At 30.7% G+C, this 19196-nt stretch overlaps 1 protein-coding gene across 13 annotated transcripts in view; it reads right to left on the bottom strand.

Moving 5' to 3' along the window:
• Nucleotides 1-19196, bottom strand: part of LOC129907885 (trichohyalin) — a 121248-nt gene that overhangs the window by 32773 nt on the left and 69279 nt on the right. Inside the window, exons 1-2 of one of the 13 annotated variants that reach the window (XM_055984364.1) lie at nt 17928-19195; nt 16552-16772 (exon numbers count right to left, since the gene is read on the bottom strand). The exons of 10 other annotated variants lie outside the window; for them this stretch is intronic. In XM_055984364.1, the coding sequence (XP_055840339.1) occupies nt 16552-16578 (27 nt within the window). In that variant the 5' untranslated portion in view covers nt 16579-16772; nt 17928-19195. Of the gene's footprint in view, nt 1-16551; nt 16773-17927; nt 19196 lie in introns of those variants that run through there. 2 more of the 13 variants (XM_055984365.1, XM_055984366.1) reach the window with 2 other exon arrangements.

Raw genomic sequence — 19196 nt, 5'->3', positions numbered from 1 at the left:
CTATTTAATATAAAAACGATAGAAATCTTGTACATTTTGCTGAACCAGGAGGTATACATATATATGTAGACTTTTTCTATATAAGCCTTATAGGAATGTTTGGAATTCTTATCGTTACTACTGCTAACTTGTGTGCTGCTTGCTATAGGGGGTTTGATTTTTTTTTTTTTTTTATATATTAATCTGTGGGAAAATGTTTGTGCCGACAGGCATTTTTGTTGTAAAGGTAAATATATTCAGCATAAGAAAATCTTAAATACTCAGTCTGACTAAGGAATTTTCATTATTTGCTGAATTTGACTTAGGGCTTATAGATATTTATCTATATGCATTGTTTGTGGTTGAAAATTGATCTCTTTTTTTTTTTGTAAAAATTGTTTTTGAAAGATGACAAACTTTGAGAGACAATATATTGGTGATAATTTCTGATGGTCGTTCATATTTTATTTCTGAAAAATAGTGGATAAAATATCTATCGAAAAAGAAGCACATTTGTTAAAATTTTGTGAAAAAAACGCATATTAGAAGACTTTTAGCAACAGTATTTTTTACTTACTGAAGATTATTACGAATACAAATTTGTATGAGATTGATTCCTCCTTCGTAAAACTCAAAAATATCACCTAAGATTTTCAAAATTAAAATTTCAATTGGATTTTAATTTAGTTGAGATATAAAAATGTTCCCGATATCATTTGTGGACATTAATTCCTTTGAAGAATCATTAAAGTGGAACAATTAAGTATTCAAAAAAAAAAAAAAAAACAGAGCGAAACCATTGATGTTGGTGATTATAGTCTTGTCTTGGGTTTTAAATAACTCAACCATCTAAACAAACTGTACATAAGGAAGTTGCATTATAGTGGCTGAAAACCGATTAAATTTTCGAAAACTTTTCGGACTACTTTTTTATTGGAAGTTGTCAAACATCAACACCATATTGATGTTTATCAACAAATTGAATGTATTGCGGTATTACCATCATGAACAATAAAATTTTTTGGTAAACTATGTCCTTGCTGTGAATTTGAGTTCTATTGTGAATGGTTCTTTTTATAAACTTGGTATTATGGATGACAGAAATGTATGAAATTTTCCATGAATTACAAATTTCATAACGATAGATTTTTCTCATCATATTTTTGTTTTTTTCAGTCAAAAAATAGGTTTTGTCAAAAAAAAAATGCATTGCAATAAGAAAGTTAATTTTCAAGTTTCAGTGAATATTGTTGTCGATAGAATTATTATTTTTTTGAGAGAGCAACCTCAGAGGTTTCTTCAGTAAATACCTGTTTCTATCAAATTACTTAAATTTTTTTTCCAAAAACAAGTTAAAATAAATTGCACGACTGGGGTCGCACGTACTTGCTCTTATGCTTAAAGTAACTATAATGTTAAAGCTTTTTGTTCAATAAATTTAAAATTTGATATTTTGAAGAAATTTCATAAGTAGTAGGTATAAAAAAATTAAATCTGTTTTTATAATTAATAAAACTCCTTTTTAAAATATCTTAAAAAAAAAACAAATATTCCATTTTATTTCTCGTATAAAAAGGTATTTTTAGAAAAAAAATTTTGAAAATTGTAGGAGCCGTTTTTTAAAAAAATAATTTTTTATATATAAAATTTTTTTAACATTTTTCAAAAAAAAAGTTGGTATGCCATTTTGAAGAAATAATTAATTTACACATAAAAACTAAATTTCAAAATTTTTCATTGATCCGTTTTCAAAAAATTGATTTTTCAAAAAAAAATTTTGAAATATTTTTTAAAAAACCAAAAATGCGTTTTTTGAAAATTTTCTAAAATTTTAATATTATCTTTACTTACACACTTTTGTATAAAAATTTTCATTTAAATCGGGTTAATTTTGTACGAGATATTCAGAAACGAAAAAAAACGTTCTATGACAGGTACCGTTAATAACGGTACAAAAAATATTTTTTTTATTTAAAAACTTGGCCCTTATGTGTAGTACTACACACAAAAATTTTAATCAAAATCGTTAGAGCCGTTTTTGAAAAAAATTACCTTTTCTATTTCCGTTATATGGCAGGTACCGTTAGTTTTGGTCATAAAAAAAAAATTCAATTTCCCCTCTAGGGAATCACCAAAAACTGCTAACTACCAAGTTTGAAGAAAATCACTTCACTCGTTTAGGCTGCAGCTCCAGATAGAGACAGACAGACAGACAGACAGACAGACAGACAGACAGACAGACAGACAGACAGACAGACAGACAGACAGACAGACAGACAGACAGACAGACAGACAGACAGACAGACAGACAGACAGACAGACAGACAGACAGACAGACAGACAGACAGACAGACAGACAGACAGACAGACAGACAGACAGACAGACAGACAGACAGACAGACAGACAGACAGACAGACAGACAGACAGACAGACAGACAGACAGACAGACAGACAGACAGACAGACAGACAGACAGACAGACAGACAGACAGACAGACAGACAGACAGACAGACAGACAGACAGACAGACAGACAGACAGACAGACAGACAGACAGACAGACAGACAGACAGACAGACAGACAGACAGACAGACAGACAGACAGACAGACAGACAGACAGACAGACAGACAGACAGACAGACAGACAGACAGACAGACAGACAGACAGACAGACAGACAGACAGACAGACAGACAGACAGACAGACAGACAGACAGACAGACAGACAGACAGACAGACAGACAGACAGACAGACAGACAGACAGACAGACAGACAGACAGACAGACAGACAGACAGACAGACAGACAGACAGACAGACAGACAGACAGACAGACAGACAGACAGACAGACAGACAGACAGACAGACAGACAGACAGACAGACAGACAGACAGACAGACAGACAGACAGACAGACAGACAGAATTGCCGGACCCACTTTTTTGGCATTCTCCATCATCGTAATGTCATGTAAAATTGTTATCTCGAGTTCGATTTTTTTTACGAATCCTAAACTTGCCCTATAGTACCTATATCGCAAGTAAAACAGCCATCAACGAAGAAATAAATTAATGTGAAATGAAACGTCCAAACAATAATCATTTTTATCAAAAAACAAAACCGACTTCCATGGATCAAAACTGGGTTTTATGGTTTTTCTAATAGTTTCTGTGGCTTAAACTGAACAAAATTATGGGAAATGGGACCACATTGCAGCCACAAGCTTTCCAATACAAAAAGAATTATCAAAATTGGTTGACTCAGTCCAAAGTTATGAGGTAACAAACATTAAAAAAAAAAAAAAAAATATACAGAGGAATTGAATACCTCCTCCTTTTTGGAAGTCGGTAAAAATAGAACCTATTCACAATTGTTGTATTTCGATCAATGTTAGGTATTGATAACCGTAATACGGGCCTAAGACAATATTTCGACAAGTTGTCTATAATTGACTTTATGCCATATGCATTTCAAAGACCTTTTAGGTTTCTTCTGAAAAATTTTCCTGTTTAAAACTAAAGATAGTCTTTGAAAGGTAGGACATCGAGTGTTTTTTTCATAAAAATTGACAAGTGCGACAGATGAAAGCTTTTAAAATGACAACTTGATAATTGTCTAAATCCTGTTCCATAAAATATGTAAATTTGCTAGAATTGTCGTAAAATCTGTGACAATTGTCAACATATTTGAGAATTTTCACGAATTCCCCGGAAAAATTTGTCAGCATGTTGTTGATAATTATGACAGGCAATCGAGTTCCAGTCAAGTATTGATATTGAAATGAAAAGCTCGATTAAAAATGTTAAATATTATCTTCTCAAATGAAAGTGATGAAAATTCTGAGATGCAATTGTAGCTTTGGAAAAAAAGAATCTAATCATAATGCGACTGCATTACGTGAATTTAAGTTGGATGAAGAATTTCGGTTTTGTAAAAGTAGATATGTACATGTGTACAACAGAAAATGGTTAAAATGGTTAAATCGATCATAATTTGAAACATCTCGACTAACAATTTTGTTTCTGTAAAGCTTTATACATGCTTCTTTTGCTTCTATAAAGCTTTATAGAAGCAAAATTGTTAGTTGGGATAGCACAAAAACAAATTATGACCAAGTACTTTGTGCCTTACATTGGTTTGGAACTCGACTACAGTATTAAAATAATTACTGTCATGAGAATATTACGAAAGTAACACATTTGATGACTTTCTATTGTCATTTATATCTATTGAAAGTCATCATACTTCTGAGTAAAAATAGAATTTTTAGAAGTGAAAATACAAATCGGTCCCGATGCCTTCAACCCGTGAGCTTTTCTCTGTTTTAGTCAAAGTGAAACATTTATAAGATTTTACAACTAACAAAGTACAATAGTTTAACTTTGTTATCAGCAGATAGATAATTCAGCTGCTCTCACTAGCTAGGTATTAACCATTCTTAAAAATTATAGTGCTCCAAAAACCCTTGAAAACCGGAACCAAAAAGGACACTGAACCGCATGATGAATACATAATGGCAAAATATTCTAAAATATTGGAATTTTTGCTGTAATGGTTAAACTTCTTAATCTATTCCACAAAACACGCAAATATTTACTAATACAAAAATGCTCCACTTACTTACTTTATCAAGTTTAAAGCACTTATATATTAGTGAACTTGAAGATCATAAGAACTTTATATAAATAAATATCAAATGATACAAATACAATTTCTTCAAAAAGTTGTGTGATCTGCTAAATATCCTTCTTAATCAAAGACCAGAAATAACAGTCAACCTTTATTTTCAATTGGTTTCTCTCTGAGAGTTACCCCATTACTTTAAATAGTTTCGGTTAAGGTTTGAGATTTATTTTTAAAAATCAAAAATAAAGGTTATCGTTTGAGATTTATTTTTTATTTTTTTAAATATCTCTCAATGGTTGAGATTTTTACAAAAAAAATAAATTGAAAAGGTCAACCTTTAACCGTTTTCGCTAAAAATAAATCAAAAGTGGTCAATTCAAAGGAAAATGTCGAATTTGTCAAGAATGTCTTCATATTGCAAAAATAAATATGAAAATGATGTTTTTTCTATAAGTTTATGTATTTAATAATGTATGAACTAAATAGACTCTCAAAGTTGTTTAGACCCAAGATTATATCTCTTTTCGTTTAGAGTAAAATCTAAAGACGAAAATGTGTTTTCCACTGTGATTTGAGTCGCTGGGACGACAAGCATAACCAATGCAATTTCGAATATTTTAGGAGACCGATGTTTTAATATCTAGGTAAAAGCGTTCAACTTCAAACGGCTATATCTCGGAATTTAAAAAAAAAAAAAAAATGAAAAAATTTTTGATGCCAAAAGGTAGCGGGGACTCTAACCTACATTTGGGTACAACTCCCATCCCTGTAGGTGCACGCGTTCTCAAAACGGGAGAACTTAAAGGTCAAAAAAGTTAAGCCCGATTCTGAAAAAATAGGCATGATGTGGCGGTTTAACATGAAAGATGAATTTTTAAAGATGAAAAATGAAAATGTGCAAAGCGTAGGCCCATGACACAAGCTATCATTTGGCATCACTCCCAAAAATTGCTCTCAAGTGGCTTAGCTTCCAGGAGCGTTCAAAGTTTCGGGGATTTTTCGAAAAAAAATTTTAATCAAACGCGATTTTCTCGGAATTTTGAAAAAAAAAATCCAAAAATCCGATTATACCACTATCGGGTAGCTGAGTATATAAGCTTTCATATGGCACCACTCCCATGTCTCTTGGAATTGATACATTTGCAGATGAGATTTATTTTTTTCTCTCAGCGATAAATCTCACTGGTTGACCGAAACATAAAAAAATACAAAATAAAGGTTTCTCTCAGACCTTGACCGAAATTTTTCTTTTTTAAAAATAAAGGTTATTTTATGAACTTTATTGAAAATGGCGATAAAGATTTATTTCTGGTCTCTGTTCTTAATATGATAAGAAGTTATAATGTACTTCCATTTGAAAAAAGAACAATAAGAATACTATCAATTAGGATTCAACTGATATCCGCCAAATACAGAAAATAAAAGATATTGTTCCAGATTTTCTAACAAAGATTTTTAGGCTGCCACCCAACTTGTCAATGAGGTCAAAGCCATTTATCAAAAGGAGTAGGGTAAAAGCGGGTGAGATGGCATACATTTTTTGTTTCTGTCATATTTTACAAAGTAAACCACATTCCATATTTCTAACAATGCAAAAATGTTCTATATTCAATATCCAACGTATTATTTGGTTTACAGAATTTTATATTTTAAATTTATATTTTTAAATTAATATAGAAAAAAAGTTTAAAAAAAACCATCTCCCCCTATAGGGTGGGTGAGATGGCGCATGAGTTTGTTTTAGGTTTCTATTGCCAAATTCATTGCACAAATGGTTGAACTATGTCAAAGAGTCAAGCAATGCATGCCATATAATAGACTGCAACTAGTCGTCTTTTTTATAAAATGTGAGCTTGGCTGAATTACTTAAAAAAAAATATTTCGAGGGTGATATGGCACATGCTAACACTATACTCAATTGAAAAATTCTTGTACGGAATGCGCCATTTCACCCGCAAAAAAACTGCGCCATCTCACCTTTTTTCGGATAATTCCTATTCGTAAGCACCCATAAAAAGCAGATAGAACTAGAGCTCAGATTTCATGCGCAATCCGTAACTTATACTCTCTTGTTTGTATTGGTGTATCAAGGGCATCTAAGATCCCAACGACTCACAAAATATCGGAACAAAAAAAAAGAGCGAAAAAAAAAATTCGAAAAAAATCATCACATGATTTACTTTGAATTTTTTTTTATTTTTTGTATCAAAGACAAAGAAACGAATACTGGCTACTTCGATTTAAAATATTTAAAGAAAGCTAAAAATATTTTTCATAAATTTTAAGAGCAATAAATGTAAAAGATATTTAAAGTGCGCCATCTCCCCCGCCGCGCCATCTCACCCGCTTTTACCCTATTCTGAGGTACTTAGTAGGATTGTTCTTAAGTTCTCAAAATGGTACCAACTCGATAACGTGTAACGGTTGAGCTGGTCCTATGAGCTCATTGATGATTTTTCAACCCCAAACACTCATTGTTTTTTTTTTTTTTTATAAATTTCATCACGACATCCAGTAACATGTTTATTTACATTCTATACAATGACTAACTGTCAAATAGCTACTTCTTCCTGGATGATCTTTTGGGAGTAACTCTCTATATGACACCCTCCAGTCACAGTGTCACATGTGTAGGTATATGAAAAGTGCATTCGTTTGAATTATTTCTATCAAAAGGAAAAACATGTTCAAGAGTATATCTCCACATAAAGTCAGAGAGAAGAACCAAAAAGGTACTACATACATATATCCTTTGGGGAGTGCCTTTTCATATATTCACAATGAAACCGCAGCGCACAACAAAATAATAAGTAAGTATACATTTCCGAGTGTAAATTGAGTCTTAACATGCAAACATTATTATGGAGGACGAGATAGATAGAAGTATAATATAGTAGTTACTCCAAAGTGTGTCAGACAATGAAATATCCTGAAATTGGGGTTGTCACAGATTGTAACAGGCTAGATATGATATATTCACTCTTCACTCCTAGTTGACACTTTACTAGATATTCATATACAAAAGTTAACGAAACCAACCAATATCTACTGCCTTCACTCATACAAAAACTATAATTTCCTTACACTATTGATTACTGCACTCTACTTAAGTTATTTATAAATAGTTTTTTTTTTGTTTTGTCTGAAATTCAAGAATAAAGTGGTTATAACTTTTATATGAAATATGCCAATTCTCATTCTGATGTTTGCCAAAAATTTTGTTTATTCAAAGAAGATAAAAAACTGATTTCGGGCTATTTATATCCATATCTAGTGGATGACCTCATTTAGGGTTTTTTTTTTTTTTTGAAATATAACAAAGATACTATCTCACATCAAGCGCAATGAACCATAACACCGAAGACATATAACAACACCAAAAAAAAAAAAGGACGAATTGTCTGACTTATTTGTTCATTTAAAGGATATACATACACTTGGATATGTGTATAGCTATTTAGGGACATTTTGAGAAATATCAAGGTTTTTTTTTTTTTTTTTTGTGTTGTTGTTGAATTAATCAAAAATAATGCGAAAGCTTCTTCAGTATGTGGGATTGTTAATGTATTATGTGGATATTACCTGCACTGCGGTTTTAGCAGTGTTATTTTTTTTTTTGCCATACCTATAAATGTTAATAGGGATAATATTCAAAAAGGACTAATGTTTTTATAAGAGCGATTTTTGTCACGTACGTATGTGCGAGCATTTCAAACAGAAAATATTGATAGACAAAAAAACATCACATTGCACGTGCATGTTGCCTTAGCGTAATCTTAGATAAAATTGTGTTTTTGTAACGAGATTTTAACAACTCTTAGGTCACGTTTTTTTTTCTGTAGTCTTGGATTTATAAAAAATCATGCAAGGTACTCACTTAAGAGGATAACCAAGTATGTATCACTTTTTTTAATCTTGGAAGTTAATACATATACCAAAATATTTGTTCATTTTGACATTAAGAAAAAGTACATGCTTTTTGAGAACTTGTATTGGTTGTTAAGAATATAACATGTATAGCCAGAAATTTTGCCTTTGAAAAATTGGAGCAATTTTGGGTCACAATTTCGTGGAAATATGTTGATTAGAAAAAAAAGAGTTGTTTGAAACAAAGTATTTAGTTGAAGTGGTCTTAACATTTCTTTTAAGATTCAACAAGTGAATTTCAGGAAATTCTTAATTCCATGTCTTATAGTTGTTATTTTATTTTCAAGGTGATCAATGGTTTTTTTAACTATAACACAAAATCGTGTGATACTTTTTATATCGTCTTTTTTAAATTTCGTTTCCTATTTACACCCTTGTAAGAAACAAAAGTAAAAAAAGAAAAAAAAAAACACATTTCCACCACCAGAATTTTTAATATATATTTATAGCAACTATAGGAACTATTACAACTTGGATTCCATTTTATTCATTTCGTCAAGCAGAGTTATAAATCTCTTATAGACTACAGAATACAATAAGAATTATGATATATATACAGGGTGTAACAAAAGTAAAGTTAACGTCGAAACGAAAACGGTAGATAGGGTAGGTGGTGACAGTTATCAGAAAAATAATAAAAAAATCGCAGCCATATATTTTTTGAGTTATGGGCATTTGAAAAAAAAGTCGAAAAAATGGTCACCCTGTGACGGTTTTTTATGTGCCGTGACTACAAATCTTAATTTTTCTCATTTTTTTCTTTTGTTACGGAACCTTGAATAACCCTGCATTCAAAAATTTTAACTCAGCTGCATCAGTTTTAAAGAAAATATTACTTTTTTACCCAACTTAGTACTAAAATTATACATGGCTTTAATTCAATGAGCCGTAGTGTAAAAAAAATGCACTACGATGTTTCGGCAAGTTGATTTAAAAGTTGATGTGTTCAATTCTCTTTTCAAAATGGTATAACATTGTTGGGAATATTTCATAAATAACCGAGATAAAATATTTTTTCTTAAGAAATCCGACTTTTTTTTAGGTAATTTTTCCATTTTTGAATCCTTTCAATTCTCATAGAATGAGTTTTATATACAGGGTGTCCCAAAAGTAATGGATCAAACGAAATATGCTGATAGGCCAACTTTAGGGCTCTCTGAATTTGGTAACTTGTTCATCCCAAATCCTTACGGTTTTCGATTTAATGCAGTTTTTGTGTAATTTCGAAAAATCCCGACTTTGCAACAGTATTTTGCTTCCTCCGCTCATAATTGATTTTTGTTTTTCACAATTCTTTCACTAAAACATTGCCTAATAATAACAAATAATTAATTTATCAAAATATTTTTCATTTCATATGCCATTTTGCTGCAATTTAATTAAAAGCTCCATGTTTTATAAAAACTCAATTTCTTTCTTTTATTTCAGAGCAACACCCTGAAAAAAATTTGTATGGTATGGCACTGGTTTATTATTTTGAAAACTTGTCTTGTTGTTGCAGTTTTCAAAAATGTATAAAAATTTCCAAAGTTGAAATTAGAACGAAAGATATTACAATTTGAATGCAAAAAAACAGAGGTTTTCAGAGCAAAATAACAAACAAAAATCGAGGCTTTTATTTAAAAAGAAATAAACAAACAACAGTCGAGAAAATGTGTTTATTTTTCTTTGTTATTTTTCACTGAAAATCCCTGTTTTGTTGCTTTTAAATTGTAATATCTTCAGTTCTAACTTCAACTTTGGAAACTTTTATACATTTTTGAAAACTGCAATAACACGACAAGTTTTCAAAATAATAAACCAGTGCCGCACCATACAATTTTTTTTCAGGGTGTTGCTCGGAAATAAAAGAAAGAAATAAAGTTTTTATAAAACATGGAACTGTTAATTAATTTGCAGCAAAATGGCGTATGAAATAAAAAATATTTTGATTAATTAATTATTTCTTATTATAAGGCAATGTTTTAGTGAAAGAATTGTAAAAAACAAAAATCAATTATGAACGGAGGAAGCAAAATACTGTTGCAAAGTCGGGATTTTTCGAAATTTCACAAAAACTGCATTAAATTGAAAACCGTAAGGATTTGGGATGAACAAGTTACCAAATTCTGAGAGCCCTAAAGTTGGCCCTTCAGCATATTTCGTTTGATCCATTACTTTTGGGACACCCTGTATAGGGTTCCATACAATGCAGCAGTATTCCAAAATAGATCAAACGAAGCTGAAATATAGTGATCTTAACGTAAAAGGATCTGACAAATCTTTTGAGTTACGATACATGAAACCAAGCATTGAGCTTGCTTTGGATACAATATAGTTACGGTGACCATATTTCTGGAAGCCAAACCCGGGACGGATAAAAAATTCGTTGGATCGTTTTGAAAATATTGATTTAAAAAAAAAAATTAAAAATTTTTTTAAATGAGTTTTCATAATTCTTCCTTTTTTTGATATTAAGATTTCCTAAACGATTTTATTGCAGCGTTTTTGTTGAAATCATTTAAGTCGTTTACGAAATCAGAAATCAAGAAAATGGTTTTTTAATATTGTCTGTTAATAACTTCTAAAAAAATATTTTTTTAATCAAATTCGGGAGAGCTGTTTTTGAACATTTTTATTTAAATGGTTTTGAAATTGTAAGAACCTTAACACAATTTTTAACATGTCCTTAAAAGTTTTGAAACTTATCTGGGTTCTTTACTCTTCCATATGTTGTTCATTATTCGAAAACATTTTTCCTGGTGTAGCAACCTGACAAACAGAAGCTGGAACTAAATAATTGACGAACATTTAAAAAAAACTAAAGCCTAGTTTAGAGGAAAAACGAAAATTTTCATACAAAACCAGCACAACGAAATCGTAAACGAAAATTTTGCTTTTCGTTGCACAGTAAGCAGCTTAGGCAACGAAATTCTTACCTGTGCAAGAATATATGGAGAGTTTTTAATCGTTTTTTTACTTTGGAGACTTAAAAAATGTTTCGTTTTGCTTCAGCAGCGTACTAGAAAAATTTTAATTTCCAACCACTGTTTTCTTGTTTTCCGTACAAAGTATTTAAAATATTGAATACAAAAATCAGAGAATATGCAAATACGGGACAATCACGGGACAAATTACAAAATACGGGACACTTATACGTCCCGGGTTTCTTAAATAAAAACCCGGGACAAGCTGTAGAAATACGGGACAGTCCCGGGTAAACCGGGACGGATGGTCACCGTAAATATAGTCAATGTGATCAGAAAAGTTTAATTTAATATCGAATATAACCCCAAGATTTTTTTTTTTTCAATAATTCTGGCTAAAGGTGTTTCACCTAAACTATATGAAAAAATTATTGGGTATTGACTTCGATAAAAAGACATACACTGACATTTAGAAACATTTAGATGAAGGTCGTTAACTTCACACCACTCGAAAAGCCTATTCAAGTCTCTTTGTAAATTAATACAATCGAGAGTTGACTTGATTCTGATATAGAGTTTAATGTCGCCAGCATACATTAAACATTTGCAATTATTGAACTGATCATCAGGAATATCGTTAACACTAGTTTTGTTAAGTAATTATAAAAAGCTCTAAATTCTAATTAAAATACTTTAAAAAGTTAGATACGACAAGCACGACACGACACACACATTTCAACTTCTAACTAAAAATTACACGGAGAAAAAAGACCACATAGAATTAAGCGGATTTCTGCATCGTTTTTTGCTAAGATGACTTCCACCTTAAATTAAGGTGACAAATCACATTAATTTCTTGAATACCCCAATTAAAAAAAAAGAACTAGGAACCATTGGGATCGAATTTAATGTGCTCCTCATATCTTATTTTAAGATGACATTTTTATTCTCAGTGTACGAATAAGAACTTTTTATGTTCAAATCATAATTATGTTATATTGTTACTTGTTTTAACAAAACGTTTTAAATAAATGTACACCAAAAAAAAAAAAAAAATTCAATTAAAGAAAAGTCAAATTCTTTTACAAAATATGTTCCTGTTTCCAATACATTTTTGTAAATCATTGAATATATCAACAGCAACTTAAAAGCAATATCTTCAAGGTCTTAGTTATAATAGTTGGACTAAGTAATTGCATTGGTAGGTACTCGATTGTAATGAAATTTAACTCTAAAGAATTTCGAACACTTTTCGTTTTAATTGACAAATCATTCATAATAATCTTGACTGGAAACAAGGTCATGTGTTGTTCGCAGTGATGATTTGAAGCATCTTTTACCTATCGAACTTGCAAAGGAGAAGGCTACGATTTCCATGTAACTTTTATTCCCAATAACCTCGTCCCATGTAGGTAGGTAGGTACTTATAATAAATAGGCGAAGTTTCATCGCATTTTTGTTAGAATTTCATAATTTGAGTTCTTTGATCAATTTCCAATCTGCATCTTTTGATAGCTCGAGAGAGTTAAGTCGTCAGTTAAATTTTCGACTTATATGAACTTATAGTTCATCTTGTTAACAATAAATTGCTTGATCCCATTGCACATTAACAAGATAAAATCAATTGATTACTTTTTTTAATGAAAAAAAAAAAAACTATTTCGGTTGTTTTGATCTGCATATGAATTTGATAAACCCTTAAAAGTATAATAAATTTAATAGGTCATGGATATTGCGTCTACAAAGTACTTTATCAAAAGGAAGGCATTTTCTTTATAGTAGGTATTTCATTTATTGAATTGGATTTATTTCTCTGCAGTCTTAAGTTTATCTTTAAATCAATTACATTTGGGACATTGCCATTTAGAACTCAGCCAATTTCAAATTACAATTTCGCATTATTCATATGAAAAAAAGTTGTGTCAACATGTTTATACCACTCGCAAGAAAAGGTCAACTTTCCAATGTGCGCCTACCAGAATAGGTCAAAGCAAAGTTAAAAAAATGTAAAGGCGGTAAGACTGTAATGGCTTACTTGAGGGTTTTTTCAAGCACAGAGGTAATTTATTATTTATTGACTGTACTTAAATTATTTACATAATGAAACTTCTTAAAGTTTGATATCAAAAACATATATTTTATTTGTTTGTAACTGCTGAAAGAAACATTTAATTGGAGCTTTAGTACGTAGTTTAATAGATTCGAAAATTTGTTTGCCATAATCAAAAGTCAAGCAGTCTATTTGTAAAGAATAGAAACCTAATTGACTTTCAAAAACATATTCCTTTATATTGAGGTTAAACCACAATTCCCAAAACGTTGTCCTGACACTTGTAGGTAAACTTATTTTACAGGACATTTTTGGAATTATGTTTGTATTTTTTTTTTTAAAGAATTTGACTCAAAGGATAATGAGTGACATGATATTAAAAGACCAGCTGTTACCCATTGTAACCTTGACACATCCTTAAAATATAAATCATTACGATAGATCCATGAAGAATTTAAGGTTTGAGTAAATCAAGTCCACAAAATTCCCTACTTAACCTATAAAATTAATTTGAAAACTTTCTCAAAAGATTTCCATATATAAATGGCCAATATTATTAAAATGGGTTTAGTAATTGACTTGTTTTAACAGAAGAATTTATTTAACACTGCTTATAACTTTCAAGGCAAAAAAGGAAAAAAAAAAAACAATAAATTAAACTGATGTGACACAATAAAAATCTAATAAATTTTGAAGCTTTTTCTTGTCATATCTTTGTTCCATTTTAAGAAAAAAAAAAAAATAGTAGAAGTTCGCCAAAGAATATTGTCCTAAATAAGAATATAGATAAATGAGGCTTAGACACACAAAAAAAAGAGGAAAAAAAGTGATGAAATATAGGTAAAGTGTGCCAAATCTGATGAAGTTAAAAAAAAAAAGTTACAAGTAAAAAGGACTACCAACTCAATTCGAATTGAAGTAGATTGAGAGATATTTCTAACTTAATTTTCTTCCTGTCTTCTTTCAATAAATATTCCTTCCAAACTTTTTCGTAAATAATATTCCCTTCTAATAATCTCTTAGAAACTTAAAGAAAAGAACCACAAAAGACTCCAAAAAAAAAAAAAAAAAAAAATGCTTCGTGTCTCTCACTTTTACAGTTCATCAAGTTTCTATTCAACTTTTGTAACTAATTAAACTCAATTTACAATAGGCAACAATACAACAAAAAAAAAAATATAATGTTAGCACATGTGTTGTGTATTGAAAAGAATAGAACCAACAAAAAAAAAAAAACCAATCACTTCCTTATCCAAAAATCAATAAATTTAATATGAAGACTTTGCTGCTGCTGCTATTCTTGCTAATATTCTTCATAATGTACATTATATGAAAATTGATACTTCTCGTCAAAACAAAGATTAAAAAAAAAAAATAACATAGAAAAAAATATAAATCTAAATTGTATATGTTTCCACCAACTACCCTATCTCTTTGCTAGCGTTCTTCGACTTCTTAATAATCCCTTAATACCTAGAAAGAGAGGTAGGTACCCAACCAAACCATCATCATCAATAGGCTCATACTAAAAAGCAACCACAAAATCGATTCTTTTCAAAGAGTCAAGAACATTGAAGTTTTTATTATAATTTTTTTTTTTTTTTTTTAAGAAAAAAAAAATAATAGATGTTCTTTTTTTTTCTCTCTCTCTTCTCTAAACTTAGAAATATTATAATAAAAGAAGAAGAAGACACATCTATAGAATAAAAATAAGATTTCAGACGAATAAATAAAAAAAAAAAATTCTTTCAAAGAATATTTATGGCTCAACAACACACAAAATGCTTCTGCAACATGTCACTAAAAAATAACCCTCCAGACATCATGACGCGGGGGGTGGCTAAGGCGGTTTGGTTGTTATGGTTATATGATGGTTGTGGTGGGTGGGCGCATCATCATCATCGTCATATATAAAACGCACACACAAAAACAAAAAAAAAAACAAAAACAACACAAAAAAGAGAGAAAAAAAAACACAAAAAAAGTTCAAGGACTTCCAAAAGAACTGACAATTGAATCTGTAATTTATCTCTCAACTCTCGACTCTCTAAAATGGATACACTTAAAGATAGGAAGGAAGGATGCACTGGTTTTTTTTCATTTCAATGTAAAAGATTTATATTATTTGGCAGCCTCAATATCTCTTGTCCATAAAAAATTGTTTTTTTTTTTTTTTTTTTGTAAAACTTTTTTTTTTTTTTTTTCTTACAAAGAAATAAGTGTCATACATTAAAATATTATATGATATAAGTTTTTTTTTTTTTTTTTTGGTTAAATATAATTTTAAATATAAATAATTCTTTCGCCTTTCAATTTTTTTTTTTTTTGATACAAAGGGGAATTCTAAGAAACAAACAAAATCAATTTCTCCAACAAACAAAAAAAAAAAAAAAAAAAAACACAAAAAAAAAATTATTGTTGTGCTACAAACAAATTTCCATTCTCTCACAAGTAAAACTATATATATATTTTTTTTTGTTTAAAGAAAATATTTTTTCAATTTTACAGAATAAAGCCAAAGAGTGGTAAATTAAAAACAAATAATACTTCACAAGCTTTAATTTACAAAAAAAAATTTTTTTTTTTTTATATCCCCACCACACAACTATCTTTACAAGGTTGCACCAGAGAGCGACGACGAGGACGACACGTAAAGTATTTTTTCTAGGGGATGCGAAGTACATATACAGTGGGAGGGGGGGGGGGGGGGGAGGGTGAAAAAGAGGTGGTGGGGTGAAAATTGTGGGCGGGGGGGATTGTTTAAAAAGGGGGTGGGAGGAGGTATATGGAGCCCTTGTTGGCCCACATACGGATAAAAGGTTGCTGCTGCTGCTGCCGCTATTATTGCAATCTCTCGCTCTCATGCCCCACCGGCCCCGAAAATGTATGATTTGAGTTTAGTTTCATTATGATGTTGTTTTTGTTGTTTATATGTGTTGAAGGTAGTTTTATGGTAGTAGTATATGTTTGATGTGATGATGATGATGATGTTGTTGAGTTGATGATAATAATGATGATGATGATGAAAGTAGTGGGTGGGTTGTTGCTGCTGCTGTTTGTAAATACCTTGTAGTATACATATGCATTGTCCATACGATTCAACAAAGTTAATCCTTTGGTTTTATCGGGATATATTTATTTTTTTTTTCAATGTAGGTAGTAGATTGTTGGTGTTTTTTTTCTCTTTTTTTTCTTCTTTTATTTAAAAAAATTTATGTCGTGTTAAATTGTTTTATATATGTTTTATTTTATTTTTTGTTTGTTTTGTTGTTGTTTTGGTCTATTTTCTAAACGAAGGACGAAGGATTTGTTAACCAAACTTAAACAAAAAAAAAATTGTAATGAAATGTAAAAATTTGTTTTCCCTTGTGCGCACAAAAAAAAAAAAAAACTACCCTCGCACGAGCATCGAATAAAACACTAATCTTTGGATGTGAAAACGCAATGAAATGTAAAGAACATACAAAAAAATAAAAAAAAAAACTAATCCAGCACACACACACACAAATACAATGTGGATTCTAAGTTTGAAGCTGAAGGCTCCTTTAACTCTCCTCTATTGTCGAAGGCAGTGTGATGATGAAAAAAAAAAAAGAAAAACAAGAAAAATAAAACAAACGAGGACGAAAAAAAGGATCTTTTTCAACACTTTATATGCAAACACTTCGTTTGGGGCTCGACTTTTTTTTCTATTTTTTTTTTTGTATTTATTTTTGTCGTTTATTTCTTTTTTTTTGTCGTTTGTCTTGAATTTCGCGACTTCTGTGATATCGATTTTCAAGACCCCCCTTTCAAGTTTCGACACACGGAGACGACGACGAAGACCAAACGACAACGTCGACGACAATTTTCCGTCAAAAGTGTAGAACGAAAACACAAAGAATGTCGTCCACGACCACGACAACGACAACGACGACAGTGACGACGATGACGAAGAACAATTGTCTTAGCGAGGAAACAATATTGATTAATTAAATTATGCAAGCTACGAGAGTATAGGCATGACACAGGGGCACGCACGATGCATGCAACTTATTTTTGGAATTTTAACGCACACGAATGAATGGAAAAATGTAAAACGAAACAACACGACCAACCGACGACGAAAGAGAGAAAAGTTATGAGGTCCTGCCTGGGATCCTTTTTTGTTTTTTTTTTTAGTTTGAAAAAATCAGTAGAGTCCCTTAGTGAGGGTGTAAGTTGGTAATAATAATATAAATTTTTTGTTGTCCGTTATTTTTCACGCGAATCACAAGGATATTTTTATATGTGAAGAAGGCACTATATTGTATCTTCTCTTGTGTAATTTGATGAGATATACAAGGAGACAATGACGACGAGGACGAGGACAACGACAATGAAGGTTTTCTTGTATATTATTTCTGTGTTTTTGTGTGCTGTATATTTATTATTGTGCTCTTCTCAGGGCTTCATTTACACACTATCTATAAGCACACACAAGACACAGCACCAGAATGTCAGCAGGAGTTTAATATTGGAGGCTCTAATTGCACATAACGGTTCGAACGAGGACACAGAGAATGATTGTGATGATGATGTTGATGATGGCTGCTTTATTTTTTTTTTGTCTCGTTCGTCTTTCATTTCATTTCTTGACGTTCGAAAGTAGAAAAGCTTTTTTTCTTCTCAATTTTGATTTTTTTTTTTGTATTGTATGATTATGAGCGAGACTTCCGAGGACGACGACAATGATGATGAGTGCAAATGATGGGTAGAAAAAAGACTTCAACATACATATATGAATAGGGAAAGTTTGTATATATGTGTGTGGTAAAGTGCAGGAAAAGCTTTTTTTCTGAAAGCTTTTATTTTTTGAAAAATATTGTTGGTCATTTTTAACTAGTGGTGCATTTTATTTGTGTCTCTGTTGCACATGAAAGCTTTTTGTTTTTTTTTTTTTTTAATTTCAAAAAGCTTTTTCTAGAAAAGTGCAGTATGAGCTTTTTTTCCCTATTGAAGGGTGTAACTTTTTTTTTTATTTGGGGGCTGCATAGTATAGCCCCCACATTGTCGTCATCGATTTGAGGGAAAAAGTTTTAAAACTTTGTAGAGAGGTAGTATATTACCTTTTCAAATTTGAGCTTTTTAAAAGCTTTTTTTTTTTTTTGTTCTGGTATTAATTTATGAATGTGTTAAGACACTATAAACGCATGTGAGGAAGTGAACGACGAATAATGGCAGCAATTTTATACCGTAGGAGCCCTTTGCATTTGTGTTTTTAGTTTTTGTTTGCTTTGCTTTTTTTTCGAAGTTTTTTGCTTGCTAAGGTGGTTGTAAATGTTGTGGGTCAGTAGGTGTGTAGGTGTGTGTGTGTGTGTGTTTACAGTGTGGGCAAAATGTATTCGGTTTACTTTTTGAGCAATGTTTTAAAATTGATGATAGGTTACCTATGTTGTTTAAGTTTGAGTCAATTACAATTTTTTTTTTGGATATGGTTGGTGGGTAAGTTCGTTTTTTCTTTTTTGTTGTTGTTGTTGATGATATTTTGAAGCTAATTTGACAATGGATGAAATATTCTAAGAGTTAAAGTTAGTTCATGTGAATAAATGAAATTTAGCTAGTTACTTGTGGGTGGTTTTTTGTCTCTCTATTTTGAGGGGAAACTTTTGTAAATGGCTGATTAAAAAAAAAACTTTATTTTCAACTTGATGAAAAATTAACCTTGGCAAGTTAGTTAGTTTCTAAATAAT

Source organism: Episyrphus balteatus, chromosome 1 (genome assembly GCF_945859705.1).
Source record: "Episyrphus balteatus chromosome 1, idEpiBalt1.1, whole genome shotgun sequence".
In the NCBI taxonomy this organism is placed as follows: Eukaryota; Metazoa; Arthropoda; class Insecta; order Diptera; family Syrphidae; genus Episyrphus; species Episyrphus balteatus.
This window is presented reverse-complemented; position numbering and strand designations above follow the sequence as displayed.